Genomic DNA, 25,767 nt, shown 5'->3' with positions numbered 1-25,767 from the left:
AGTGACCCCACACATGTATGGCTATTAGAAGAGTTTCCCAAATGTAAGAATCACCTAGGAAGCCTATCAAAATGCTGAAATCTGAGCTCCACTTTCAGTAATTCTGATTCTGTATGTTCAGGATGAAATAAAGCAAGACAAAACATAAAACAATACAGAAATCTATAAGCTTTCTTTTTAATCAAGTACCTTTGTTAATTTTGATTATATCATTAGGAATACTATATGAACATGTCCAAATGAATTGTCTACTATCTCTTCTCTTTCTCTCCACAGAAGACAGAACAAATTATACATACAATAGGTGCTCACTAAATCATATATTGCTTCTTTCTTAAAGTTTATTTATTTACTTTGAAAGAGAGAAAGAGAGAGCATGCACACGTGGGGTAGGGGTAGAAAGAGAGAGTGAGAGAGAGAGAATCCTAAGCAGGTTCCAGGCTGTCAGCCCAGAGCCAACATGGGGCTTGACCCCATGAACCAGAGCTCCACCTCACAAACTGTGAGATCATGACCTTGGCCCAAATCAAGAGTCGGACACTTTCCCAACTAAGCCACCCAGGTGTCCCTCATATATTGCTTTTATTGCTCAAGTATATGTGTGTATATTGAGCAAAATAACCTAGAATTGAATAAATAGCCCTGAGTGTCCCTAGTGAAAACTACTATGAACTTACCAACCATATAATGCCACATAGAAAACCTCAAGAACATTGTAATCATTCTCTTCTTATAGCTTGAGAAGATAAATAAGGACACTAGAAAGAATGACAAGATGGGGTGGGGAAAGCTCTAAGAGATGAAGAGATTTAATGGAGAACTTGGGAACTGTAGGCAATTCTACATGCATTTTTTTTTTTTGACTTACAGAAATTGGCTAGAAAACAAAATTCTCCTTGGGGAAATATTTGAAGTTATTTTCATGTAATTGTTATAGAAATCCACATGGCTATGATTGTTCATTATTCTGCATGAATAAGCACTACCTGTGCTGACTAAATGGACTGGGACCAGTGGAAATAACACAAGGTGTCTGGTCACCTGAGAACATTCTGAATATGACCACTCTTCCTCAGGAGATGTAATGAAGTGATATGCATCAGAGTCAAAGGACCCAGACAGGGAAAAAGCAGAACATAGACTGTCAGCGACTGAAATCACAGAAGAGCCTCTATTGGCACTGAGGCAGTCTCAGAGTTTTAAATAAAGTTCAAGAGGCTCCTGAGAGCTATTACTTATTGCAGTCTAAAGCTCTCTATCCTAACTTAGCATTCCACTTAGAATGACTTGGATTTAACTGCATCTGATAAGGCTAAGTAGAGGATAAATGTGGAGCCTTTCAGGCAGAAGTAGCTGAAAGGTCAAACACTGTCATGTTAGGATTCCACCCATTTTAATATAAATAAAAAGACTCACCTGCAGACAAAAGATCACTCTCCCCATAGGGTTTGCCATTCTACTTTTAGAGAAAAAATTAATTATCTGTAATTTTTATTCCTATGGAATCGTTTCTTACTAGGTAACACTGCTCAGTGGCACCTATCTTTTCTGATTTGAAATCATAATTTTATCAAATACCTACTTTCACACATCTTTTTTCTTAGTGTGATAACCTGTGAAATGAGGAATACTATTCATGGGTAAGTGACTTAACCAGTCAAAATCAAAAAATAAGCATGGATTTAAATCCAAAAATTTGATTCAGTCATCCCTCAATACATCTTTGACATCCATGCTCCACTAGTCTGTCCCCAATAGGATGACGGACAGTTGTACTCTTTCTTAAGGGAATTTCAAACAAAAGGAATGTCAAGCATCAATAAGTTAATATATTAGATACACAGAGGCCCATTAAGTTTTTCTGAGCACTTCTGAAATCTCACTATCCAAAAAGTTTACTATGAAATTAGGACAATCACAAAAGTCTTTATAAATTATTTGATTACTATGACCTATGAATATTTATTAAAAGAAGTATGCCTCAGCAATGGGAAGCCCATATATGCTAGTGAAGAGGGTAGAAGATGAACAAGCTGTTTTCCTTTCCTTCCTCACTCTCTTACTCATTCTGTACACCAGTAAGACCTTTTTTTTGGTATTCAGTTTGTTTATTTGTCTTCCTCAACATCTTCTAAGACAAAGGAAAGAGTCACTATAGACGATTAGCTGCTATTTGCAACATGTCTTTATTTATGAGATAATGTTAATTTTAAAATGCACCTAAGTCTATGACCCTCAATTTCTTGGCAAGGACACAGAGATGGTCATTCATTTTCCTAAGGTCACCCTGATATTCTTTAATAGAATTGGGCCTTTAACACTTGAACTTCTGTTTAAATTATACTGATCCTTTCCCATGACATCTAAAACAAGAAACTGATCTTATGAAAACCACTGCATTCAACCAAACAAAAATGCACTTATGGAAATATTTTATGTGTTCAACAAATAGCAGGCTTGGGAAAAGACAATAAAAAAGTTTATAATATTTTGGGGATGCAAGCTGGTGCAGCCACTCTGGAAAACAGTATGGAGGTTACTCAAAAGACTAAAAATAGAATTACCCTATAACCCACAAATTGCACTACTAGGTATTTATCCAAGGGATACAGGTGTGCTGTTTTGAAGGGACACATGCACCCCCATGTTTATAGCAGCACTATCAACAATAGCCAAAGTATGGAAAGAACCCAAATGTCCATCGATGGATGAATGGATAAAGAAGATGTAGTATATATATACAATGGAGTATTACTCATCAATCAAAAAGAATGAAATCTTGCCATTTGCAACTACGTGGATGGAACTGGAGGGTAAGATGCTAAGTGAAATTAGTCAGTCAGAAAGACAAAAATCATATGACTTCATTCATATGAAGAATTTAAGAGATAAAACAGATGAACATAAGGGAAGGGAAACAAAAATAATATAAAAACAGGGAGGGGGACAAAACAGAAGAGACTCATAAATATGGAGAACAAACTGAGGGTTATGGGAGGGGTTGTGGTAGGGGGGATGGACTAAATTGGTAAGGGGCATTAAGGAATATACTCTTGAAATCATTGTTTCACTATATGCCAACTAATTTGGATGTAAATTTTAAAAAATAAAAAATAAAATTTAAAAAAACTTTATTGTATTTGTTATCACATATCAGATATCATCTTAAAAGTTTTATGTTTACTATACAATTTTTAGTCATCAAAGCAAACCTATTAGATGAAGATATACATTTTACAGAAGAGAAAAGCTGAGGCTTGGAGAGGATTTCCTAAACCTGACAGTTTGCAAAGATTATGCTTTCAGCCAGTAAGCTATAGGCAGTTGGTAACTGGGAAGTGAAAGTCATAGAAAGCTGGGCCATGAGAGATCAGCTTCAAGGCAGAGATCCTATTCATCTTTGCAGTAACTAGTTAGTTTTGAGTGATCAGCACAGAAATGACAACAGGCAGCAAGCATACAGTTGTTACTATGTCTAAGATAAGAGGAGAGCTGGTCAGGGAAGGAGGGACTTATTTGACATTGCTGTTTTATTTATTTTATGTTGTAGCCAATCTGGTTAGAGTATACTAGGTAAACCCAAGAAGAGAACACTAATTTTAAGAATAAATGTGGGGTACCCGGTTACTCAGTGGGTTGAGCATCTGACTCCTGATTTTGGCTCAGGTGATAATCTCATGATCTGTGAGATCAAGGCCCATGTCTGGTTCTGTACTGACTATGTGCAGCCTGCTTGGGATTCTCGCTCTCTCTCTCTGCCCCTCCCTTTCTTGGGCTCTCTTTCTCAAAATAAATACATAAATCTTAAAAATTTTTAATAAAAAAGAGAAGTAATAAATGCAACATTCTCTAAACAAGATGCAGTGTTTAATAGCAATGGTCACTGAGATACTCAATTACAAGTTCCACTAAAAGTGTTGGAATGCACAAACCAAAAATATGGTGGTCCCAACCCCTGACCCTCTCCTTTTCTTGCCGCATGAGTTATTTTATTTAAAAACTCAAAGAAAAAAAAAAACAGTTGGAATGGAGTTAAAATATAGACATAGGAGCAAATGACTTGCCCTTTTAACATAAAGTTTGGATATGCAAATGAGAAAAAGATGAAAGATACTCACTGATAAAGTTGGGAGGGATGCATCCTAAAGGGCCAACAATGACAATGGTGGATGTAAATACAGAAAAAGACAAACTAATCACGGCAGGTGAGGGAACAAGCGTGGTTGCAAACAACCATTTTAGAAGATTACGGTCAATTTGTCAATCCAATATGTTTATGGTATTTTGTGACCCAAAGTCACAATATGTTTTTACATTTGTTTAACTTAATAATAGGGATGCTAATATTTGACAAGAAAAAACCTTATATATCATGGGGCATTTATGATTATATAGTCATAACAATGAATATAAAGTTGGAGGACATCTATTAAGTGTTAATTATGAGTCAAAAATATTTTCCTTTTTATGCCATTTTCTATACAATTACTATGGTAATTTCTCACATAACTACCTGTACCTTGGTAAATCAAACCACCTTTCAAAAAATTCAAATACAATCCCACAGCTTAAAGTATTAGGGACAGGTTTCTCCAGACACAGAGGGAAAAAAAAAACACATAAAATGGGAGGAAACTAACACTTTAGAAATTCTTACACATGTAATCTCATTTTATCACAACCAAATAAAATAATAATACTATTCCCATTTTGCAATGGGAAAACTTATTGATAGTGAAAACTTACAGGCAGAAAAACAATGTCTCAATATACATTGGCATAGAAATGTAACCTCTGTCCATCAGATCATAAATCTCAAGCTCTTAACAATATTCTATACCATTAAGTAGAGACGAGAATGGGCTCTGGGTGCTTCTGGATATGGTCTTGCCCATGAAACACATTCTCCCATAGAAAATGGTTGCACAGAGGACCATTCCAAGGTGACTTTGTCCAAGTGGCTGATTCAGCTTATTGAGAACTCTCACCTCACATACACATAAAGTAAAATACATTTAAGGGATTAACTGGACACACGGCAGATGAGTGTTTAACAGGGTTTTTTTTTTTAAATTTACAGTACAATCTACCTTGATTTCTAAGCTCTTTTTTTATAAAAAAAAAAGTTTAGAGTAATATCTAATTATTTGACTTATTAATTAATTGCAATTAAATATTATATCTGTTGAGCAGGCACTATTCAGTTCTAGTATATGTTTACCACATAACTCATAAAGCCAGTACAGACATGAAAGTGAACAGAAAATACTGAATTACCACATTGTGCAATCTACATGCTAACATGAGCACCCAGAAATTCCTGCCAGTGCTATGTATGTGATTTATTAGTTTATACTCCCTCATTTATAAAAATTCAGCATTTGGAATCATTACATTTTGGAGGTAGAGAGAACCTGAAATTATTAGTCTAACTCTCTTCATTTTTGAGATATGGAAATAAGCCTGGGACAATTAAATAAAGCCTTCCACAGATGAACAGAATCAAATGATGATAATTTAGTATGTAATGTAGATCACTGTTATAATGAATTTTATACAACCAGAAAATAAAAGTTAATACCATAAGAACTTGGAACTTAAAAATACTAATGAGTTATGGGGTCTTTTGTCATTATGTTATATGCTATTTACTTCCATTTATAAATATCACTATTGAATATTCTAACTCTCTATAGTTCACAAAACTAAGCTTAGCTTTACTATTACATAAGTAATCTTGAAAAGCCTCAAGTTGCAAACAGAATAATTTGGTTAAGATTTATCCAAGTATTGGGCACCTGGGTGGCTCAGTCAGTTAAGCGTCTGACTCTTGTTTTGGCTCAGGTCATGATCTCTTGTTTCATGGGATGGATCGAGCCCCGTGTCAGACTCTGTGCTGACAGCAAGGATCCAGCCTGGGATTCTCTCTCTCCCTCTCTTGCTGCCCACTCTCTCTCTCAAAAATAAATAACCATTTAAAAAAATGAATTGTGAAAGTATTGACTGTCAAACATGTGGATAAATTATAACAGCAAAATAGCTCCAAAGAATAAATATACAATTGCTAAATCTGAAATAGCAATTTTATTTTGATATCCACATGCACAATTTGAACAATCTTGAGAAGACATCTTGTACACAGGAAGTGTGTCTTTTCTGTCACCACCAGGATTTACTCTGGGTTTAACAGTGGGAACAGATGTGCTGGCTGGGATGATTGACTCCCCATTTTTTGTGTGCCTTTCCCCTTCCCCCTCCAGGCTGGTCAGTCAGGTGTGAACCTGGGCCCTCTTACCTGGCCCAACTATGGCCAGGAACAATGTGAGCAAAGAATTTTTCAATCCATCATCCAGGGAAATGAGAGAATGCCACCCTCTACAGGGCCCTCCTGTCAGCAGTCAGGATCCCATTGGAGTCCATTAGTCACAGGGAGTTGCCCATTGAAACCACTGTGGGAAGGGGACCTAACAGAGAAGTGTAGACAGAACTCAGAGACAGGTGGCTGTTACAAAAGAAAGCCATCCCTGGGCCCACATGCCCTGCCATGTGACCTTGGATAAGTCCCATAACTCTGTGTGCCTTGTTTCTCATCTGCAAAATGGGGTAACAGGAGCGCTCACCTTATGTGGTTGTGAAGAGGGCTTAATGAGTCATTCCACACACAAATTTATGACTATCGCCAAAATTCTAGCTACATTTTAAACATGAAGAGGACAGTTTCAAAAGTTTGGATTTTAAATGTTTCTAGAGAAGAAAAGGGCAATCCTGTGAATTATACAAAAGTATAACCCTCCCCAAACTAACAGAGCCAAGTGGACAGATTCTCTACTTGAATCTTCCATTAAGAAAGGATCCACTTTTGGAGAAAGGGAGATTGTGAAAAGATTTAGATGATAGATTCCCAAGGCACAGGTCACAATGTACCAAGCCTGGAAGAGAAGGAAACATGGTCAATGACATGCTTTTACCATGTGTCACCCTGCACCAATCTCTTGTTTTAACATTCCAGTAACTCTTGACCTTGTTTTCCCTGAATTTAAAGACCTACAACTTACTCTAGCATTGAGGTTATAACAAGCAACAAAGTGTAGCAAACATCAGAGCTGACAGTTTATCTCAAATTACTTTGTCAGTCTTGACAGTGAACAAGACTGGACCCACATAGCAAACGTCTCCATTTGTCCAGTGAGCTGCACATAATACCTGAAACCACCACCTCCCCATCAGGAATGTAGCAGAAAAGGAGAATTTTCTCAAAACCATATGCCTGGATGGGGCTGCACCACTGGGCAGGTATGGCCTGGACACTGAGGAACACTGGTATACACACCTGGTCCTGAAGCCCTGCCTTAGCTTTGGCCATCTGAGCCAGAGTACAGGATCTGAGCCATTGCTTGAGATACATTGGCTGGGGTGCGTGGGTGGCTCAGTCAGCTAAGCTTCTGACTCTTGGTTTTCAGCTCAGGTCATGAACTCACGATTTGTAAGTTCGAGCCCCACGTCGGGCTCACTGCTGACAGCCTGGAGCCTGCTTGGGATTCTCCGTCTCCCTATCCCCCGCTTGATCAAAATAAATAAGCTTAAAAAAATTAAAATAAAAAAGATACACTGTCTGATATTCCTTCTGAGTGGGCCCCTCACATCACCACGTACTTTGTCAGGACTTCTAATATTATTTGCTAAGAAGAAATGCAGAACTGGAAAATCAGGAAATCGAGAACGAGGTTTAAAAAATGTTTTGGAGCCAAACCCTCCTGAGGACATGCAGAGAAATGGGGACACCCGCACAACATCTACATACAACACACAGTTACAACTAAACTCATTTTTTAAAAGCAGCAAGTTTATCCAATTAGAATTAGAATGCATTTCATTATCCATGTTAAAGGACTAAAACTTTTCAGACAAAGGAGATAAAATCTTTCTGCCTTAAAATTTTTCAAGTCAGAAAACTACAATACATGTGACAAATTGGTTTAATGTTGACCTAGCTTCATGTTCCAGGGCCAGGCCTGACGGGCATAAATTCGCTTTAGAAGACAGTAAAATGAAGCTGTGTGAGGCACCCCCTCCATCCCTTCCTGCATTCCCTAAATCAAGTTTTCTAGGTCATTCTTTCCATTAGAGAATAGACCAAGTTCTGATATATATCCAATAAACAAATTAAACACTCTAAAAATAATTACAGTAAATCCAATATTAACTTTAGATATCCTGTACAAATCAAGTCCTGCCAATAAACTAAAGAATGACCTCCTGGCCCTTCCACTGAGCAATGTTAGGTTTACTTGCAGAAATGCATGCATAAGAACATGTATCTACATTCAGTTTGTGTAAGCATTTCCCACAGTACTGGACACATCACAGCTCCCAGTAAGCAAATGTGTCAGCTTATGGACTCATCCAGCATCCTGGGAAATATCTGGAAGAAAGGCATTTGCTTTTGCAAATGTTTTTGCATTTCCCAGCTCCATAGAAGAAAAAGCTGTGCATAAGCTCTTCAACCTGCCTACCTCTGGACGTATGGAAACATTAAATAACCTCCACCCAAGGTCTACAGAGAATTCACTTCTAGGAACTAAACAGGCACTGAGAATAAATGCTCACCAAAGGAGACATCTAAGGACATCACCTGAGCTGAAGAAAAGCCATTCAAAAAAAAAAAAAAAAAGCCATGTGGAGAATGACAAGATATTGCCAAAACTTCTGTTAAACAATCAGCAGTGAAATTTGAAACTATTGGTATGACAAATCCTGTTTCAGAACTGTTGACTTAGATTCACTTGCGCAACCGTAATTGGCCCAAAACAGGAAATAAGTGTAATGTATATATACTGCTCTAACCTCTTTTTCTCCACCTTCCTTCTTCCTACAGATAAAGCAGATGTTTCAGCCAGCTCTGAGAATCAGCAGTAAGTAATGTATTTATTTTAAGGTGAACATTTTATGATGCAAATACATTGATGCTTTTTCAGTGGCAAATCATATATTGTAAAAGAATCTATGATTTTTCAAAACTTAATCACTTTTATTGAGAGTAATGGGCTTAATTTTTATACTCTTTCTTAAGCTGAGAAAATACTATGTAGCTCTATTATTCCAAAAGCACTTTTAGCAAATTTAATATTTAAATTAAATTTTACTTTTCATTCTAAAATAGGTAATATAATTTCCACGTTTATGACTTTTGGAAACAATTATACCAGAACTTCCTTTCAAGGAAAAATGAATGAAGAGATATGTGTCACATACTTCCATATTAATAATTTCACTCATATTCACATATATAGCTATGTCATTGATACAGACTATATTAAAGTAAGGATCAGAAGCTATTGCTAATAATTTTAAATCTATCAAAACAAAATTATAGCACTGACATAGAGATAAAAAAAATATCCTGAATGATTATCAGCATAACATACAATTTCCCTCATGAAATTCCCTCAAATCAAAAAGAAAACAAAAGACTTATAAGTTTTCTGGTCAAAAGTTAATCTACATAAGCAAATATAGTATCTGCTGTGTATATTTTATATAAGAAAGCAGTTTCAACAAAGAACTTTTTCTGGCAAATAAGAAATGGTACCTAATCACAACATTCAAGGAGTTATTTACCCTGCAGAGCTAAGATTTTATTTGCAAAAATATTTTATTAATGTTCTCCTCTATGGCTAAACTGCCATCCAGGGAGTTTAGGAAGGATTTATACTGTTGCCAGAGAAGATCCGGTGTTGCGTCTTTTGTCAATTAAAACCAAAATCTACACCTGCTTCTGTGTGACTCACCTTCTGGAGGAGCATCAAAGGAAATTAAACTGATGACAAGTTGCAAATGCAGGAACTACTCTATAATGATGCATCGTGAGGTCATTTGGAACCCCTGAATAGACCTCAGACTTGTAAGAGGAAGAGGCAAATTAGGAGGAAGGGTGTCAGACCTCTAAAGTAATGTCTAAATCAGATAGTGCTAATAATTCCAGTGATGCTGTTTAGTAAATTCAAGTAAGGGAAAGGAAAAAATGTGGAAAGGAAAAAAAAAAACTTGCTTTTGGGAACTGTCAAGGCGGCTACTGTTATTTAGGTATCTTTGCAGATTTCCTAGATGATGATGTCTAGAAGTTTGGCAAACTTTGTACAGTATCATAGGCTGCTTTCTGTAGTGCAGACAAGTGGCTGAGATAAAGAAAGTGACCAGAATGAAGATTAAATGTGACATCTAAAGTTCAAAAAGATTGCATCAAATACTTTCCTGTGCTGTGAATGCAGATGTGTCTGTACCCACAAAGCACACATTATACATATGTGTGTTGATGCTTTTAATGGCATTTTTTCTGGTCTAAATGTTTGAAACGTTTTCATCCCCTCCTTTCAGGAGCTGGGGCTTTGAGGCCAAACTGTCTGCACTTACCCTCCGCTTCTTTTGCATGCAAGCATATGGCATTTCATTATTAAATCTCTGATCCTGGGACCGAAGATCTGTAAACTAGGGTACTGAGTCATGTAATCTACTATCTAGAGTGTTAGGAGTTTTAACGGGCCCATAAAGAGCGACACAGTGCTTCACACAAAACACAGATTACCATATAATGGCATGATCATATAGTTCACTTAAGGCAAAGGGATATGGTCTTGAAAACATGCATGTAAAACATTTCATCCATTTATAAATTTAATCCCTCTGTATTTCTTTCATAGGTAATGATTAATAAGGATCTGGGGTTTTTTGCTTCTTTAAAATTTTCCCCATATAGCAAGGTAATTTCCCCAAAGTCACATGCTAGATAATCTGTTCTTCCTCTAATGCTTTTCTATGCTACTTTGTTTTGTCTGTCTCTTAAATTTTCTATTCACTTTCATTGGCCCATTTTTCTCTTCCTAATACAACATCCAAATTTTGTCAAAACAAGTTTGGAGCCTATTTTAATAACCAATATGAAAAGATTACCAAATTAATTCTTCTTATTAAAAAGTATATTCAGTTATTCATAGGCCAATTAGAATTTTTACTAGGATTACAAAGAATTTTCATATTAATTTAATTAGGATATTAACTTTATTATATTAACACATACCATAATAGAATGAAAATCTCTTAACTTATGCATATCTTCTTTTGTGTCCTTTACTAGAGTTTAAAAGTAGTCTCCAAACATTTTTTTTTTCTAATTCTTGGTTATATGGTAAATAAGCTTTATATTTTTTGTACTATTTTTTTTAAGTTTATTTATTTATTTTGAGGTGAGAGAGAACACGAGCAGGGGAGGGGCAGATAGAGAGTGAGAGAGAGAATTCCAAGCCAGCTCCACACTGTCAGTGAAGAGCCCCATGTGGGACTCTATCTCATTGAACTGTGAGACCATGACCTAAATCAAAGCTGGACACTTAACAGACTGAGCCACCCAGGAGCCCCTATTTTTCGTGCTATGAGTTGTATGTTTCTTTTTAATCTTATTTTCTAGTTGAGTGTTGCTAGTTTATGGCAATGGTATTTTTTTTTATATGAAATTTATTGACAAATTGGTTTCCATACAACACCCAGTGCTCATCCCAAAAGGTGCCCTCCTCAATACCCATCACCCACCCTCTCCTCCCTCCCACCCCCCATCAACCCTCAGTTTGTTCTCAGTTTTTAAGAGTCTCTTATGCTTTGGCTCTCTCCCACTCTAACCTGTTTTTTTGTTTTTTGTTTTGTTTTGTTTTGTTTTGTTTTGTTTTGTTTTTTCCTTCCCCTCCGTGGCAATGGTATTTTTTATAGGTTGACTATTACATCTTACAAACTTTTCATTATGGTGCATTCTCCAGATAATTGGCCATATCATTTAAACATAATACTAATATTACCTCTTCCTTTCAAGACTTACAAATATGTACTTTTTTTCTTATGACTTTGATAAGGACCTCTCTAATATGATGTTGAACAATACCAATGACATTAGTCATTCTTTTTTTGTTGTTGTTGTTCTCAATATTAAATGAATGCACCTAGAGTTTCTCCAATAACTACAATATTTGCTAGAGATATTTAGCAATATTTCCATCACCAAATTAATAATCTCTCGTCTTATTTGTTCTTATTTTTAACTATAACTAGGGGTTGAATTTAATAACATATTTTGCCACATGATTTTTATTTAGTCCATGAATGTGATGAATTTGACCAATATATTTTCTAATTTTGAATTATTCTTTTTATAATTTTGAATTATTCTTACAGTCCTGATATAAAACTTACTTGATCATGGATTTCTTTGAAATTTGTTTTTATTTGAGTATAGTTGATACACAATGTTATATTAGTCTCAGATGTACAACTTAATGATTTGACAAGATTATATATTATATTATGTTTACCTCAAGTATAAGCTACCATGTGTCCCATTACATCACTCTTACAGTATCACTGACTATATTCCTTATGCTTTGCTTTTTATTCCCATGACTTACTCATTTTGTAACAAGAGACCTGTATTTCCCTCTCCCCTTCACCCATTTTGCCCCCTCTGCATCCCTTCCCTTTGGCAACCATCAGTTTGTTCTCTACATTTATAGTTCTCATTTTGCTGTTTGTTTCTTCTTCTTCATCTTCTTCTTTTAAATTCCATTTATGAGTAGACTGTCTCCCTCAGTCTGACTTATTTCACTTAGTATAGTACTGTCTAGATGCATCCATGTTGTCTCAAATGGCACCAGATTTTCTCACTATATAGTTTCTTCCATCATTCCTCCAGAGTTCATGTCAGGGTGATAATACGAAGCCTGCCTATTTTTACAGCCTAACTAGAATAGAAGCCTAAATGCTTACTTTATTCATTCATTCATTCATTCATTCATACATACATACATAATTTTATTTTATTTTAAAAAATTTTTTTAATTGTCTTGAGAGAGAGAGAGAGTGCATGTGTAAATGGGGGAGGGACAGAGAAAGAAGGAGACAGAATCCCAAGCAGGCTCCGCACTGTCAGCTCAGAGCCCAATGCAGGGCTCCAACTCACAAACCGTGAGACTGTGACCTGAGTTGAAGTCAGACACTTAATCTACTGAGCCACCCAATTGACCCTATACATAATTTTAGGGAGAAATAGAATGCCAGTGGGGGAGAGGTGCATAGAAAGAGAGGGCTAGAGAGAGAGAGAGAGAAAGAGAGAGAGAGAGAGAGAGAGAGAGAATCCTAAGCAGGCTCCAGGCTCCATGCTCAGCAAGAAGCCTGATACAGGGCTCAATCCCACATGACCTGAGCCAAAATCAAGAGTCAGACGCTCAATCTACTGAGCCACGCAGGCACCCTGAAAAGCTTGCTTGTTAAATCAACCCTTTTATGAATTCTTCTCTTAGGAACTAAACAAATTCTCCCTAGTGTCTAATTTGAAAATCCTTATTTCCATAAAATGGACTTTTAAGGCAAGGTATGGCTATATAATTTTTGTAAGTTTATGTTTTTCATTAATTAGTAAGCAGTGATATCATGTCATTAGAGAAAACAACTTATTTTTTTCAAGTGAGTATTTCAAACTTAGGGGTGCTCCTAACACCAATGTAAAGAAGAAGCTATATGCTATAATTTAATTGTGTATATAAATTTATGCTTTAGAAACACAATTTGCTCCACTGCATATAGTTAGCAGTAAATCATCAACACTTGGATTTGTAAATCTTTGAATCCCTTTGACTTTTCCCTAGTCACACTCTTGAGAAATTACTGATCTCTTGAAACGGAAAATTATGAATGGCAGAGCAGAAAACTGTATAAGAAGAGAGACTTGGTGACTTGCATGTAGCAAAATAACTCTTTTGAGGGCAACAATTTAGAAAGAATCTAAAGTTTGTTCCCAAGGAAATAGTCAAGGAGATATATCATGACGCACATTTAAAAATTGTCTGTATGCAAGTGAATAACAAGAAGACTCTATTACTTCCCTAAATTTTTTAAAAATCTTTGCTTACTTTTGAGAGAAAGAGAGAGACAGAGTGTGAGCAGGGGAGGGGCAGGGAGAGAGGGAGACACAGATTCTTGAAGCAGGTTCCAGGCTTTAAACTGATAGCATAGAGCCCAAAGCATGGCTGAAACTCACAGATAGTGAAATCATGACCTGAGCCAAAGTCAGAGGCTTAACTGACTGAGCCACCTAGGCACCCCTCCTAATTCTTTCTAATGTTTTCTGTATGACTCTACCAAATGGAAATGCAAATAAAACGTATCCTATCTGCACCTGCTATTTAGGGAGGCCCCTGGGGGCAAGAGGTGAGGTGGAGCTAAATGCATTGGTCTTACAATATATCTGAATATCTGAATACAAAACATCTGAAATATTTATTTCCAGAGCCTTGCTCTATGCTAGATTCTTCCCTTTCCTTCTCCAAAAGTCCCAAAATGGGTCTAGGCAAAAGACAATAAAACTTTACCTTTCACTTTTGCACACATGGGAAAGTCCAACCAGCTCACACTGCGGGCATTAGAATTATGGGCTCCCCTAACAACATGCTAAGACAGGGCTGGCAAGAATCCTGTCCTTTTTCCTTGACCATGCTCAACAATATCTAGCATGCTATCATGGATAGAATGTGGAATAACTGATTGCCATTGACTTGAAAAAAAAGGGAGGGTCTATTTTCCTCTTTTGCTTTCAAATTTTCTAGGAGGCCCACCTGAGGCCATGACAAAGGGATGTGCATGGCCCAAGGACACTAGTGTAAGAGTGAGTCCCCTGGAGACTTTGTAAGCTTCTGCAGCTCCCTCTCTGACCAAATACAGAGTGAACCATCTTTTGCCATAGCTACTCACAATGTAGATATGGGGGGGGAGGGGGAGTCAAATGTAAAGACATTGAGAGAAAATAGAATATTAATATAAATCAGAAAAACTGAATAAAATACAAATTGACTGGGTGGGCTTTTTTTTAAATTTTTTTTTCAACGTTTATTTATTTTTGGGACAGAGAGAGACAGAGCATGAACGGGGGAGGGGCAGAGAGAGAGGGAGACACAGAATCGGAAACAGGCTCCAGGCTCTGAGCCATCAGCCCAGAGCCCAACGCGGGGCTCGAACTCACGGACCGCGAGATCGTGACCTGGCTGAAGTTGGACGCTTAACCGACTGTGCCACCCAGGCGCCCCGACTGACTGGGTGGGCTTTAAATGTTCCCATCCAGAGACAAGATCGGTGTTTTTGGAGTTAGCCTGTGAGTTTCTTTGGAAAGAAGAACTTAGAAATGTTCACATTCTTGAAGGATATGGTTAAAATTCAGGTTAAGAATTAACATGACCAAAGACATAAAGGGCATATGATCAAAGGATAATGAGGTATAAACAAGGAACCCCTCATAAGGAGAGTTATGAGAAAAATATTATCTAATGAATAATATGCCTACCAGGTTGGGTTCCCCAGGTAATGGTAACAAAATCTGAGACACAGGAGGTCAAAAAATACATTTGGGATCAATTCCCTATGAAGGGAGGGAAGGGAAGCAAGATTGCTTCAAGATAGAGGTCAAACTGTGGTGTAGTCTAATCGGAGGCTTCAGCCAATCAACTGAAGTGCCAACAAGCTGAGAGATTTCTGCGGGGTACACCTCCACCTGAGGGCACAAGCATCCTTTACTCTAACATTACTTATCTCCCTATTAACAAGAACCATATGAAGTGATCCTATGTCACTATAGTCCAACTTGAAAAAGATTTTCAATTTCATATAACTAGTTACAACAGGATTAATGACAATAAACCCCAGACTTCTTAACATCTATAGTGCACCCTTTCCATTATCGCAATACCAGGTGCCAACTTTAGGTGTTCAGGTTTGTTCAATAAGGACCAGGTATCTCCGAGAAATGAACAATGTTTTTTTGGACACTAAGTTTATGTATTTGCTTTATACAGAATTTAAGTTAATTTTTCTTTCCATAATCTTTCTTTTCTGTCTTCAAATTTTCATTTTATTCTCCTACCTCTTCCTCTGTTCCACCTAATAATTACAGTATAAACAAAATCAACTTTTTCTTACTTCTGTAAGTGATATTTTAATGGGATAGAAGAGTTTACATTTCCAAAAATCTGTAGGAACACCTGCATAATTTGTATCCCTCCTAGAACTCTCTTGTAGGAATATGCTGCTAATTTTGTGATTTTCATTCTAATTCTCTCCCTTCCTGTTCTAATTATTTAAAAAATATTATTAAATAAATACTTCATTAAATAAAAAAATACTTCATTAAAATGCCAACAAACTTCTCCATTATTTTAACAAAGTTACCTAAAGCTTATCATAATGAGGCGTATTTTCAACACGAGATGCATATCCTAAGAAAATTGATAGATGCATATCCTAAGAAAATTACTTGAGCTCTTTAAGTTTTAGGAGTTTTATTTCATATTTGAGGGACAATAGTAGAGGATTAACTTGTTAATATTGTGTATTTTTTTTCTAATCTTTTCAAATGTGTTTAGTAATCTACCAGCTATTTAACAGCTAGGAAAAGCTTTATAGTAATGCATGAATATTTTTTGTCAAGGCAGAAGATTCATTAAATGCTTTCATTCTTACCAGGAACCCCAGGCCTCCAAAAAGTATAATACAGTTTAGTGGGAAATAGATATTGAGGCTAAAAGAAATCTTGGGTTCTGTCCCAGCTACACTCCAACTGGCAATGGTGCTGTTGGGAGTTCACTTACACTTCTGCGCCTCTGTTCTCTTACATGATTGTCATAATGCCTAAACTGTTAGCTACACCAGGTTGCAAAAGAAAAACAACTAATAGGCTTGACAAAGTCAGACACACTTTCCAAAGAGTTAATAATCTTCTTTTTCTAATTACAGTAATTACAGTAACACAGACTTATTATAGAAAATGCAAAAAAGAATGTCTCACCACGTGAAGATAAACTAATTCTCTTGTATTTCTGTTTAATCTCATTTGTTCTTTGATAATTATTTTGTGGGAGAAGGGGATGAGATCCTATTTCTGTTACTTCAGGAGAGTAATAATGTAAGCATTCCCAAATCTCCCTAATATCAAGATTGTCAATATGACCATGCAATAAAATTACTTCTCTTACCTTAAAACTACTCCAAAATACCTGTGACATGCTTTTTGTCATAGGTTCATGAGCAAAGCAAGGCTCATTGAGATATGGATGCTGGATGGGAGTCAGAGGTAACCAGATCTCTCAGTGTCTTGCTCACACATGGGCACCTGAATGCAAATCTGTAGCTCCAGAAGATTTCAAATTACCATATTTTATAGACCTTCAAACTCACTCAGAAATAACCTAACCCTCAAATACCAAATATGGGAATGTGTGTGAGACTTCTTGGGCTGCCATAACAAAATACCACAGACTGGGTGGCTTCAGAAATTTGTTTTCTCACAGTTATGGAGGTTCAAAGTCTGAGACCAAGGTGACAGTATAGTCAATTTCTGGTGAGACTTCTCTTCTTGACTTGCAGACAGCCACCTTCTCACTATGTTCTCACATAGAATCTTCTTGTATGTGTGAAGATGAGAGAGAGGAAGGGGGGGTGGGGAGAGGACTCTAGTATCTCTCCCTATATGTACGCTAACCTCATTGGATCAGGGTTCATTCTTATCACCTCATTTAATCTTAACTACTTTCTTAGAAACCCAAATACAAATATAGCCACAATGGCTTCTACATATGAATTTTGGGAGGGCACAAACATTCATCCATAACAGAAGCTAAGAATTTCCCATATACCATTTTTTTAACTTTGAAGCATAAGCATTGTTTTTGTTATAACACCATCAGAGACATAACTGTTATGTCTAATATACTCCAACAAGAGAATGTATTCTAATTTATTTGGGCATTTTATCTCCCTGCTATTGAGCATCTAGTGTATTGTAAGGTTTTTATCCTTATAAATATTAATGTAATAAAAATGTATGCCTAAAGTTTTTCCAGTATACATTATTATTTCTTCAGGATTCCAAGAAGTTAAATTAGTGAGGCAAAGGATGTGAACCTATTAAGGGCATCAGTACAGATTGTAATTTAATCTTAAAAGTGAGAAATCTACCTTCTGTTTTTATTTATTTATTTATTTTTAAAAAAATTTTTTTCAACATTTATTTATTTTTGGGACAGAGAGAGAGACAGAGCATGAACGGGGGAGGAGCAGAGAGAGAGGGAGACACAGAATCGGAAACAGGCTCCAGGCTCTGAGCCATCAGCCCAGAGCCCGACGCGGGGCTCAAACTCACGGACCGCGAGATCGTGACCTGGCTGAAGTTGGACGCTTAACCGACTGCGCCACCCAGGCGCCCCTACCTTCTGTTTTTAGATACGGAAGGAGAATGTTGCCTTTTTTAGAATTTGAGGCATTGTAATACTGAAAGGTTTGAATGGGAATGAATGAGGACACTGGCTACATTGGTGTAGTTTAAAGTATTAAAGAATAAGCACTTCCTTCTCAGTGGATTTACCTAGGGTTCTAGTAATGTCAAATACATGAGCCAGATTCATGGCAGGAAAGAAATGGCACATGATAACTAGTAATTTGAAGAGATCTTAATGAGGGTATATTTATGAAGGATTAAGAAGGATTTAAGGAAACCAGCAAGGACTATTCCAGTGGCATCCCAGTATTGCTAACAGTTGGGAGCTAATACTTCTCCTCAGTAGGCAATGTGAAAAAGCCATTCCTAGAATCCGAAGGGAAGAGCTACATAGACAAGACTGTGGAACTAGGGTAAAATAGGGTAGTATGTAGATGCACTTCACATTTATAGGTGTACTTCAAAGGCTTCAACTGAGTACCTCCTTTTGTTCTTTACATCCTATGAAGGGTTGCTTCTGGGTGAATCCATTATCATTCTATTGGCATCTTGTAACAAATCTTCTCTTGTTATATTATTAATGAACGTGGAATAACTGGGATCATTACATTGTTTTGTTTTGTTTTGTTTTCCTATATTCCTCTGAAGTTCATGCACTAAACATTCTAATGCAGGTCTTTGTTCCCTTTGTGTTTTTGTTTTTTTTTTTTTCTTTTTTTCCTCCCCCAGCCATGGCCTTACTCCTGGAGTTGCTGTTCCTGGCTCTTGTGTTGCTTCCATTCTTTCCTGCAAATGGACAGGTACGGTCAAGGTTAAAAATATTTTCAGAACGATTGAAGCAGCTCTGAGGAATAGCAAGCTATTAGATCAGTTTGCAAAACTGAAAAGTACTACAGTGTCTGGTACATCACAAAGTACTCATCCGTTGCTCGAGTACTTAACACAGTTAATTTTAAGGCTGTGATGACGAGCTGTAGCCTCTAGCCACGTGAGGGTATTGAACACTAGAAATACAGATGATCGGGACTGAGATCTGCATAAACACATGGAGAATTCAATACTTAGTAAAAAAAAAAAGTCAAAGTATTTCATTAATAATTTTAAAATTGATTGCATGATGAAAGCATAATATTTTGAATCTGTTAAATAAATATGTTATTTGATCTGTTTATTTTTTTCCTTTTCAAAGTGGCCGCCCAGAAATTAAAATTACGTTTGATACAGGGCACCTGGGTGGGTCAGTCAGTTAAGTGGTTGACTGCGTTTCAGCTCAGGTCATGATCTCATAGTCATGAAATCAAGCCCTGCATCGGGCTCCATCATGGGCATGAAGCCACTTAAGACTTTCTCTCTTTCTCTCTCCCTCTGGCCCTCTCCCTCTCTCTTTCTCTCTCTCTCTTAAAAAATTTTTTTGGGTGTGCCTGGGTGGCTCAACCAGTTAAGCATCCAACTCTTGGTTTCAGCTCAGGTCATGATCTCACCACAGTTCATGAGTTCAAGCCCTGCGTTGGTCTCTGAGCTGACAGAGCAGAGCCTGCTTGGGATTTTTTCTCTCCCTCTCTCTCTGCCCCTCCTCTGCTCACTCTCTCTCTCAACATAAACAAACAAAAAAAATTTTTTTGTATAAGTTTGATACTGTAATTATATTTCTATTGACAGCAATGATCCACAGGTTTAAAAGCTGTCCAAATATCTTTTTTGATTTCCTTTTATTTAATTCATTACAATGTGATTTTCACAGAAAATTAACAATATATTTATATATTATATAATCTCAGATTAGCAAAACTTCTTCACATACTTCATCACATTTATTTTCATAGTTACTGTATGATAATAATTATACCTATTTTTAAATTTAAAAAAAGAAACTTTATGGGGCGCCTGGGTGGCGCAGTCGGTTAAGCGTCCGACTTCAGCCAGGTCACGATCTCGCGGTCCGTGAGTTCGAGCCCCGCGTCAGGCTCTGGGCTGATGGCTCAGAGCCTGGAGCCTGTTTCCGATTCTGTGTCTCCCTCTCTCTCTGCTCCTCCCCCGTTCATGCTCTGTCTCTCTCTGTCCCAAAAATAAATAAACGTTGAAAAAAAAATTTAAAAAAAAAATAAAATAAAATAAAAAAAGAAACTTTACAAGTGATATTAAGTATTTGGATTTTTTTTTCATGGTCTTACAATTAGTACGTAAAGAATAAGATGCTCTAATTATTCCTTTAAAATTTTTTTTCATCTTCCTTTTTTTTTAATATAATTTATTGTCAAATGTTTATTTATTTAAGAGAGAGAAAGACAGAGTATGAGCAGCCAAGAGGCAGAGAGAGGGAGACACAGAATCTGAAGAAGGCTCCAGGCTCTGAGCTGTCAGCACAGAGCCCAATGCAGGCTCGAGCCTACAAACCACGAGATCATGACCTGAGCCAAAGTCAGATGCTCAACTGACTGAGCCACCCAGGCACCCCTAAGCTGCTCTAATTATTTCTAATACACTGCTGCCCTTTAAGAATCCTAAGAACAGGATGAATCATTCTCTTAAGTACTTAGCAGTAGGTGCTTATACAATGTGTATATCTTCTGATCAGAAAAAGTCTGTCACTGCTGTCTGTTTGTGCATTCTTTGTTAACTCTGAGCATACGAGAACAGCTAGGGATCCTCAGATCAAAGAGTTCAGACACTAGGTCAAAACTCACATGGCATTCAGAAATACAGTCATTATATTACCACAATTAATTTTCAGTCTGAAGATAATTTGCTCATCACCTCTGTCTTCAGTCAAAAAGTTTGCTTTCTCCCCAGTCTCTTTCTTAAAGATTTTTTCATGGTCCTTACTGCTCCTCCGTTATCTCTCTGGTCCATCTCCTGGTCTTCATTTTTGAAATTATATAAAGGAGAGATATTTTGCTCTTTTGCACCACTAACCGTTAGCTAATCAGATTCTCTACATACTTTCTGCCCCTTCTCAAGAATGCTAGAAAACACTAATCATCCTTTATAACCCCAATCCAGACCATCTTTTACAAAGTTTTCCTAGCCTCAATCACGAATTCACCCTTTGTTTTTTTGTATATCTAGCAGAATCCACCTATCATTTTAGTTACAATGTAACTGAAATATATGTAATTATTTTATTAGTTATGTCATATAGTCTATCAAAATAAACTTTTTAAGGATCAATAGATAGATACCATGTTAGATCTATTTTATGTTCAACACTCTTCATATTTCCTGTTACCTAATAAAAGCTCTCTTGAAACTCATTTAAAAACAACAACGACAAAGACACGTCTTCAGTAGGATTTATATCTATACAAAGCAATATAGGATATGAAGGAGGAAATAATGACTTCTTTCACAGGGGCCAAATTTTTATGTATTTTGAAATGAAATTCTCTTAAGCAGGTTTTTGAGGGTCAATAGGAAATATCCAAGGTATTTTGAAATGAAATTCTCTTAAGCAGGTTTTTGAGGGTCAATAGGAAATATCCAAGGATGTTATTTTATGCTTTAGTGTAAAGCAGAGGTTGGTCACTGTTAATATTTCACATGCACATCCTTTCTAGCTTAGGAGTTAGTAGCTGCGAATGTGCCACATCTGTGGGTACAATGGCATTCACTATTGGTTCCTGCCTTAGGAACATACAAGCAAGCAGGGGAAATGGATGCATAAATAAATAGTGGCGATAAACATGGCTAAACCTAAACTTACATTATTTGGAGGGCTTTGAGGGAACTCATTATTGGGGTAGGAGAGAATAACTTACCCCAGTGTGTCAGGTAAAATCAACAAAGGGCCCTGTCTGTTTAGACTTTGACTTCAAACTCTTGCTCATATTCATACAACAAAACACTCATGTATTAATTTAAGTCATCAATTATCTTAGCCTGTGGAAACAACTCACCTACCCTAAGCTAGACACAACCCCACACACACATACACACGTACAATGATAAAATATACCAAAAATTTCAGCAGCTGATATAATACTTTATTCTGTTACTAAAAAGGAACAGAATCAGCAATGGCCCATTAATTAGATGACTTTGCTCCCTCTAAATGGCCTTGGAAATTTTTTGATGTTGCAAAATTATCTTTTGAGTGACCCCATAATCAGATCATAATAAAGTAGATCATAATACATATCATAACAGGAAGAATGATTTTACTAGAGTATTTTAAGTACTTTAAAATTTTTTTAACTTTAAAATTTTAAACTTTAAAAAATTTTTAAGTTCATTTATTTTGAGAGAGAGAGGGAGAGAGAGACCAGGTGCAAGAGCTTAAGCAGGGGAGGGGTGGAAAGGGAGAGAGAAAGAAAATCTTAAGAAGGCTCTGCATTGTCATTGCTGAGCCCAAAGATGTAGGGCTTGAAACCACAACCCATGAGATCATGAGCTGAGCTGAAATCAACAGTTGGTGGCTTAACCAACTGAGCCACCCAGTCGCCCCTTACTAGAATATTGAATAAACTTTGAATCTGAACATTCTTTCTCCAAATACATTCTAAATACATTATTTCTCTGAATACAGGACATGTCAGGTCAAAATTTCCTTAAAGTCTAGGATGAATCTTGAGCTCCACTCTCATCCCACCTGCTGCAGCCTGATCAAATGTGAATCAAGGTGTCTTAATATTTCCATTGTGTACCTTTATGGTTATAAAATATTATCACTCATATGGATAGAAGCAGCACATTAAGAGTTCCCTTGAAACTAGAAATTGACATCTGTGCCCTCAGAGAATATTCTAATTTGTCATGCTCCGAACTCCATTACTATTCTCAAAGCTTTAAACTGCTTTTTCTTATTTGTCACAGTTTTGGCTCAGGTTCATTGGCAATGCTTAGCAACTACTATTGGCCTGAACTGAATGCTTCTAAAGTGATCATTGTTCCCTGGAATTAATATTTACTCTTAAATGCAATTTTTTAAAAGTAAAATACAACAAAATGTTTAACAAGCAAATTCATCTTAGGAAATATGAAATCGCCACATAGAGGAAAGGGAGGAGGCCACTGGGCTGGGGCCACCGGTCAGGGAGACTAAGGACAGAATCAACTACATAAGAAATGGAGGAGGGTAGGCACCGGGGAGAGAACCAGAGGCCAAGAGAATGGGGGCTGTGGACCTAGTTAGGGAGAAGGCAGGGCACTGGGGGTTGGACAAAAAAAATCAAAATAGTTTGGCTATGTGGGGTGCCTAGAGTGTCCAACTTTGGTTCAAGTCATGATCTCACAGTTGGTGGGTTCAAGCCCAGCGTAGGGTTCTGTGCTGACAGCTTGGAGCCTGGATCCTGCATCAGATTCTGTGTCTCCCTCTCTCTCTGCCCCTCCCCTGCTCATGCTCTCTCTCTCTCTCTCTCTCTCTCTCTCTCTCAAAAATAAATAAACATTAAAAAAAAGTTTATCAAAATAGTTTGGCCATAAATCATAAACACACTATGTTTCTACAGTGGGGAAAGGGAGAAAGAGAGTAAAAGGGAGGAGAGGCTGTTATGAGGAGGGGCTATGGGGGTCCTACCGCCCTGCTGTGAACCCCCTCCCCATCCTAACCCCTTCCCTCTAAGTCTGTGAATGCATGTGTCTGTGTGGGCCTGTGTGCAGACTTCCCTATTCCCCTCCCCACCCACACCTCACCCCCACCCTAATTGCTGCCACTTAAGTTGCTGCTAGCTGTCATTCGCTTCACTCCTCTGCCCAACTTCTTCAGAAGGGGAAAGGGGAGGAGGGTGGGGAGCAGCCCCCAGACAGCCCTGCCCCCACACTCCCCCTCCACTTCTACCAGAAGTCCTGGGGAGGGGGGGAGGTGGTAGGAGTCGGGGTCACAGTATTTTGTGACACCCACTCTGTTGGCAAACTTGCGACCCTTCAGGCCCTGCATGGCTTTCTGGCAGTCAAACAGGGAGGTGAACTCCAGGAAAAGCCTTCCGCAGCTGGGCACCTTAAAGCTGTCCAAGGGCTGAGGGACCAATTTTAACAAATGTTAAAATGGTAACCATAATTTTATTTCTCTTTAGGATCCATCCTTTGCTGCTTTGTCAACTACTCGAACACAAGTCCAAAAAGAGATTGTAGATAAACACAATGAACTAAGGAGATCAGTCTCTCCACCTGCCAGCAACATGCTAAAGATGGTAAGAGGCAGTGATAAAGGCTAGTGATGTGAAAAGTCACGATAAGAGCAGGGAGCTGGTAACTGACATCTCTTAAGTACCTTGTGCTTACATAATTTTGCTTCTATTTTGCTATTTCATTTGAGCTGTGTTATGGACAGGACAGAAATTAATTTTCCTTTATATGGTTAAATAATTTGTCAAGGGTTATTAGGTTGGGAAGGCAAAATTAGAAGCCAAATCTTCAGACATCAAATGTGAAGCCATTACACTTTTTGTTCACTGTCTTCCCTAGTCTAAAATAAAGGAGTCCCCTTTCCTTCAAAATCAGTGCCATTAAGAGTAAATAACAGTCCAGTTTCCAAGGCATAATCCATAAAAGCTAGATCTCTCCCATTTGAATGCAATGGGCTGTAAGTGGAATTGGGAATAATCTAGGCCAGTTTATTACTATTGAAGTATAATTTAAATACTTCAATATATTTGATGAGTATTTAGAGTAGCACTATTACTAAAAATCTTAGGTGTGTTTCCTCTCCTATCATAAATTGTCAGTGTTATTGTATTAAGTATTTCTCTCACTAGACACATCATTTATAAACTTCTTTTCACGTGGAAATTGGCACTGGGGCCCATAAACAAACACACACAACTAACAAAAAGATCCTTCATACCAAAGACAATTACATAATATATCTATAGAAGCTTTTAAAATAGTGCAAATCAGTCTACCAATCAGACTATAAAGCATATGCTCTATTGGAGTTGAATCTTTAAGTGCATTTTTTTTCTTGTGACATTTAGGAATGGAGCAAAGAAGCAGCAGCAAATGCCCAAAAATGGGCAAACAAGTGCACTTTAGAACACAGCAATGCAGAAGACCGAAAAACCAGTATGTAAATGAGCAAATATCTGTGGAATAAATGAATAATAAAATAATATTAGAAAAATCAAATAGAATGGGACATTCAGGGATGCTGAAAGAAGACTTAGTGAATAAATGCTGCTCTTTTTAAAATCAAAGTATCTGTATAGGGAGGGATCATTATAGATACTATTTTGGGCTTGTTGATTGCATTATGCCAAGCATTTCTGAAGCAATACTTCATTTATCACTCTGAACCAGCTCATGAATAAACAGGTCATGAATCATCATTTCTCCAATTTTAGAAATTATAAGATAAGGACAGGGGAGGAATGACTTCCCCAAGACACAATCTGAAGTGTCCTTACTGGAGAGTTTCATGCTTTGGGCAGGCTTATTGATCTCTGATCCACTGCCCTTTGTTGTGATATTGTGTAGCTGTTTGGTGTTTTGATATCTCCTCATTTTGTATTCATAAAATATACTGGATTATGTTGAATTTT

General features: G+C 37.2%; 1 protein-coding gene across 2 annotated transcripts in view; it reads left to right on the top strand.

The window, feature by feature from the left end:
• The window catches only part of LOC101081299 (cysteine-rich secretory protein 2-like), a 55,453-nt gene that overhangs the window by 18,422 nt on the left and 11,264 nt on the right, over positions 1-25,767 (top strand). Inside the window, exons 2-5 of one of the 2 annotated variants that reach the window (XM_003986225.6) lie at positions 8,876-8,912; positions 19,025-19,095; positions 24,304-24,420; positions 25,204-25,291. In XM_003986225.6, the coding sequence (XP_003986274.3) occupies positions 8,885-8,912; positions 19,025-19,095; positions 24,304-24,420; positions 25,204-25,291 (304 nt within the window). In that variant the 5' untranslated portion in view covers positions 8,876-8,884. Of the gene's footprint in view, positions 1-8,875; positions 8,913-18,847; positions 19,096-24,303; positions 24,421-25,203; positions 25,292-25,767 lie in introns of those variants that run through there. The other variant, XM_045057635.1, reaches the window with a different exon arrangement.

The sequence above is a fragment of the Felis catus genome, chromosome B2, assembly GCF_018350175.1.
Source record: "Felis catus isolate Fca126 chromosome B2, F.catus_Fca126_mat1.0, whole genome shotgun sequence".
In the NCBI taxonomy this organism is placed as follows: Eukaryota; Metazoa; Chordata; class Mammalia; order Carnivora; family Felidae; genus Felis; species Felis catus.
Note: the sequence above shows the minus strand (reverse complement) of the source record. Positions and strands in the feature narration are given on the sequence as shown.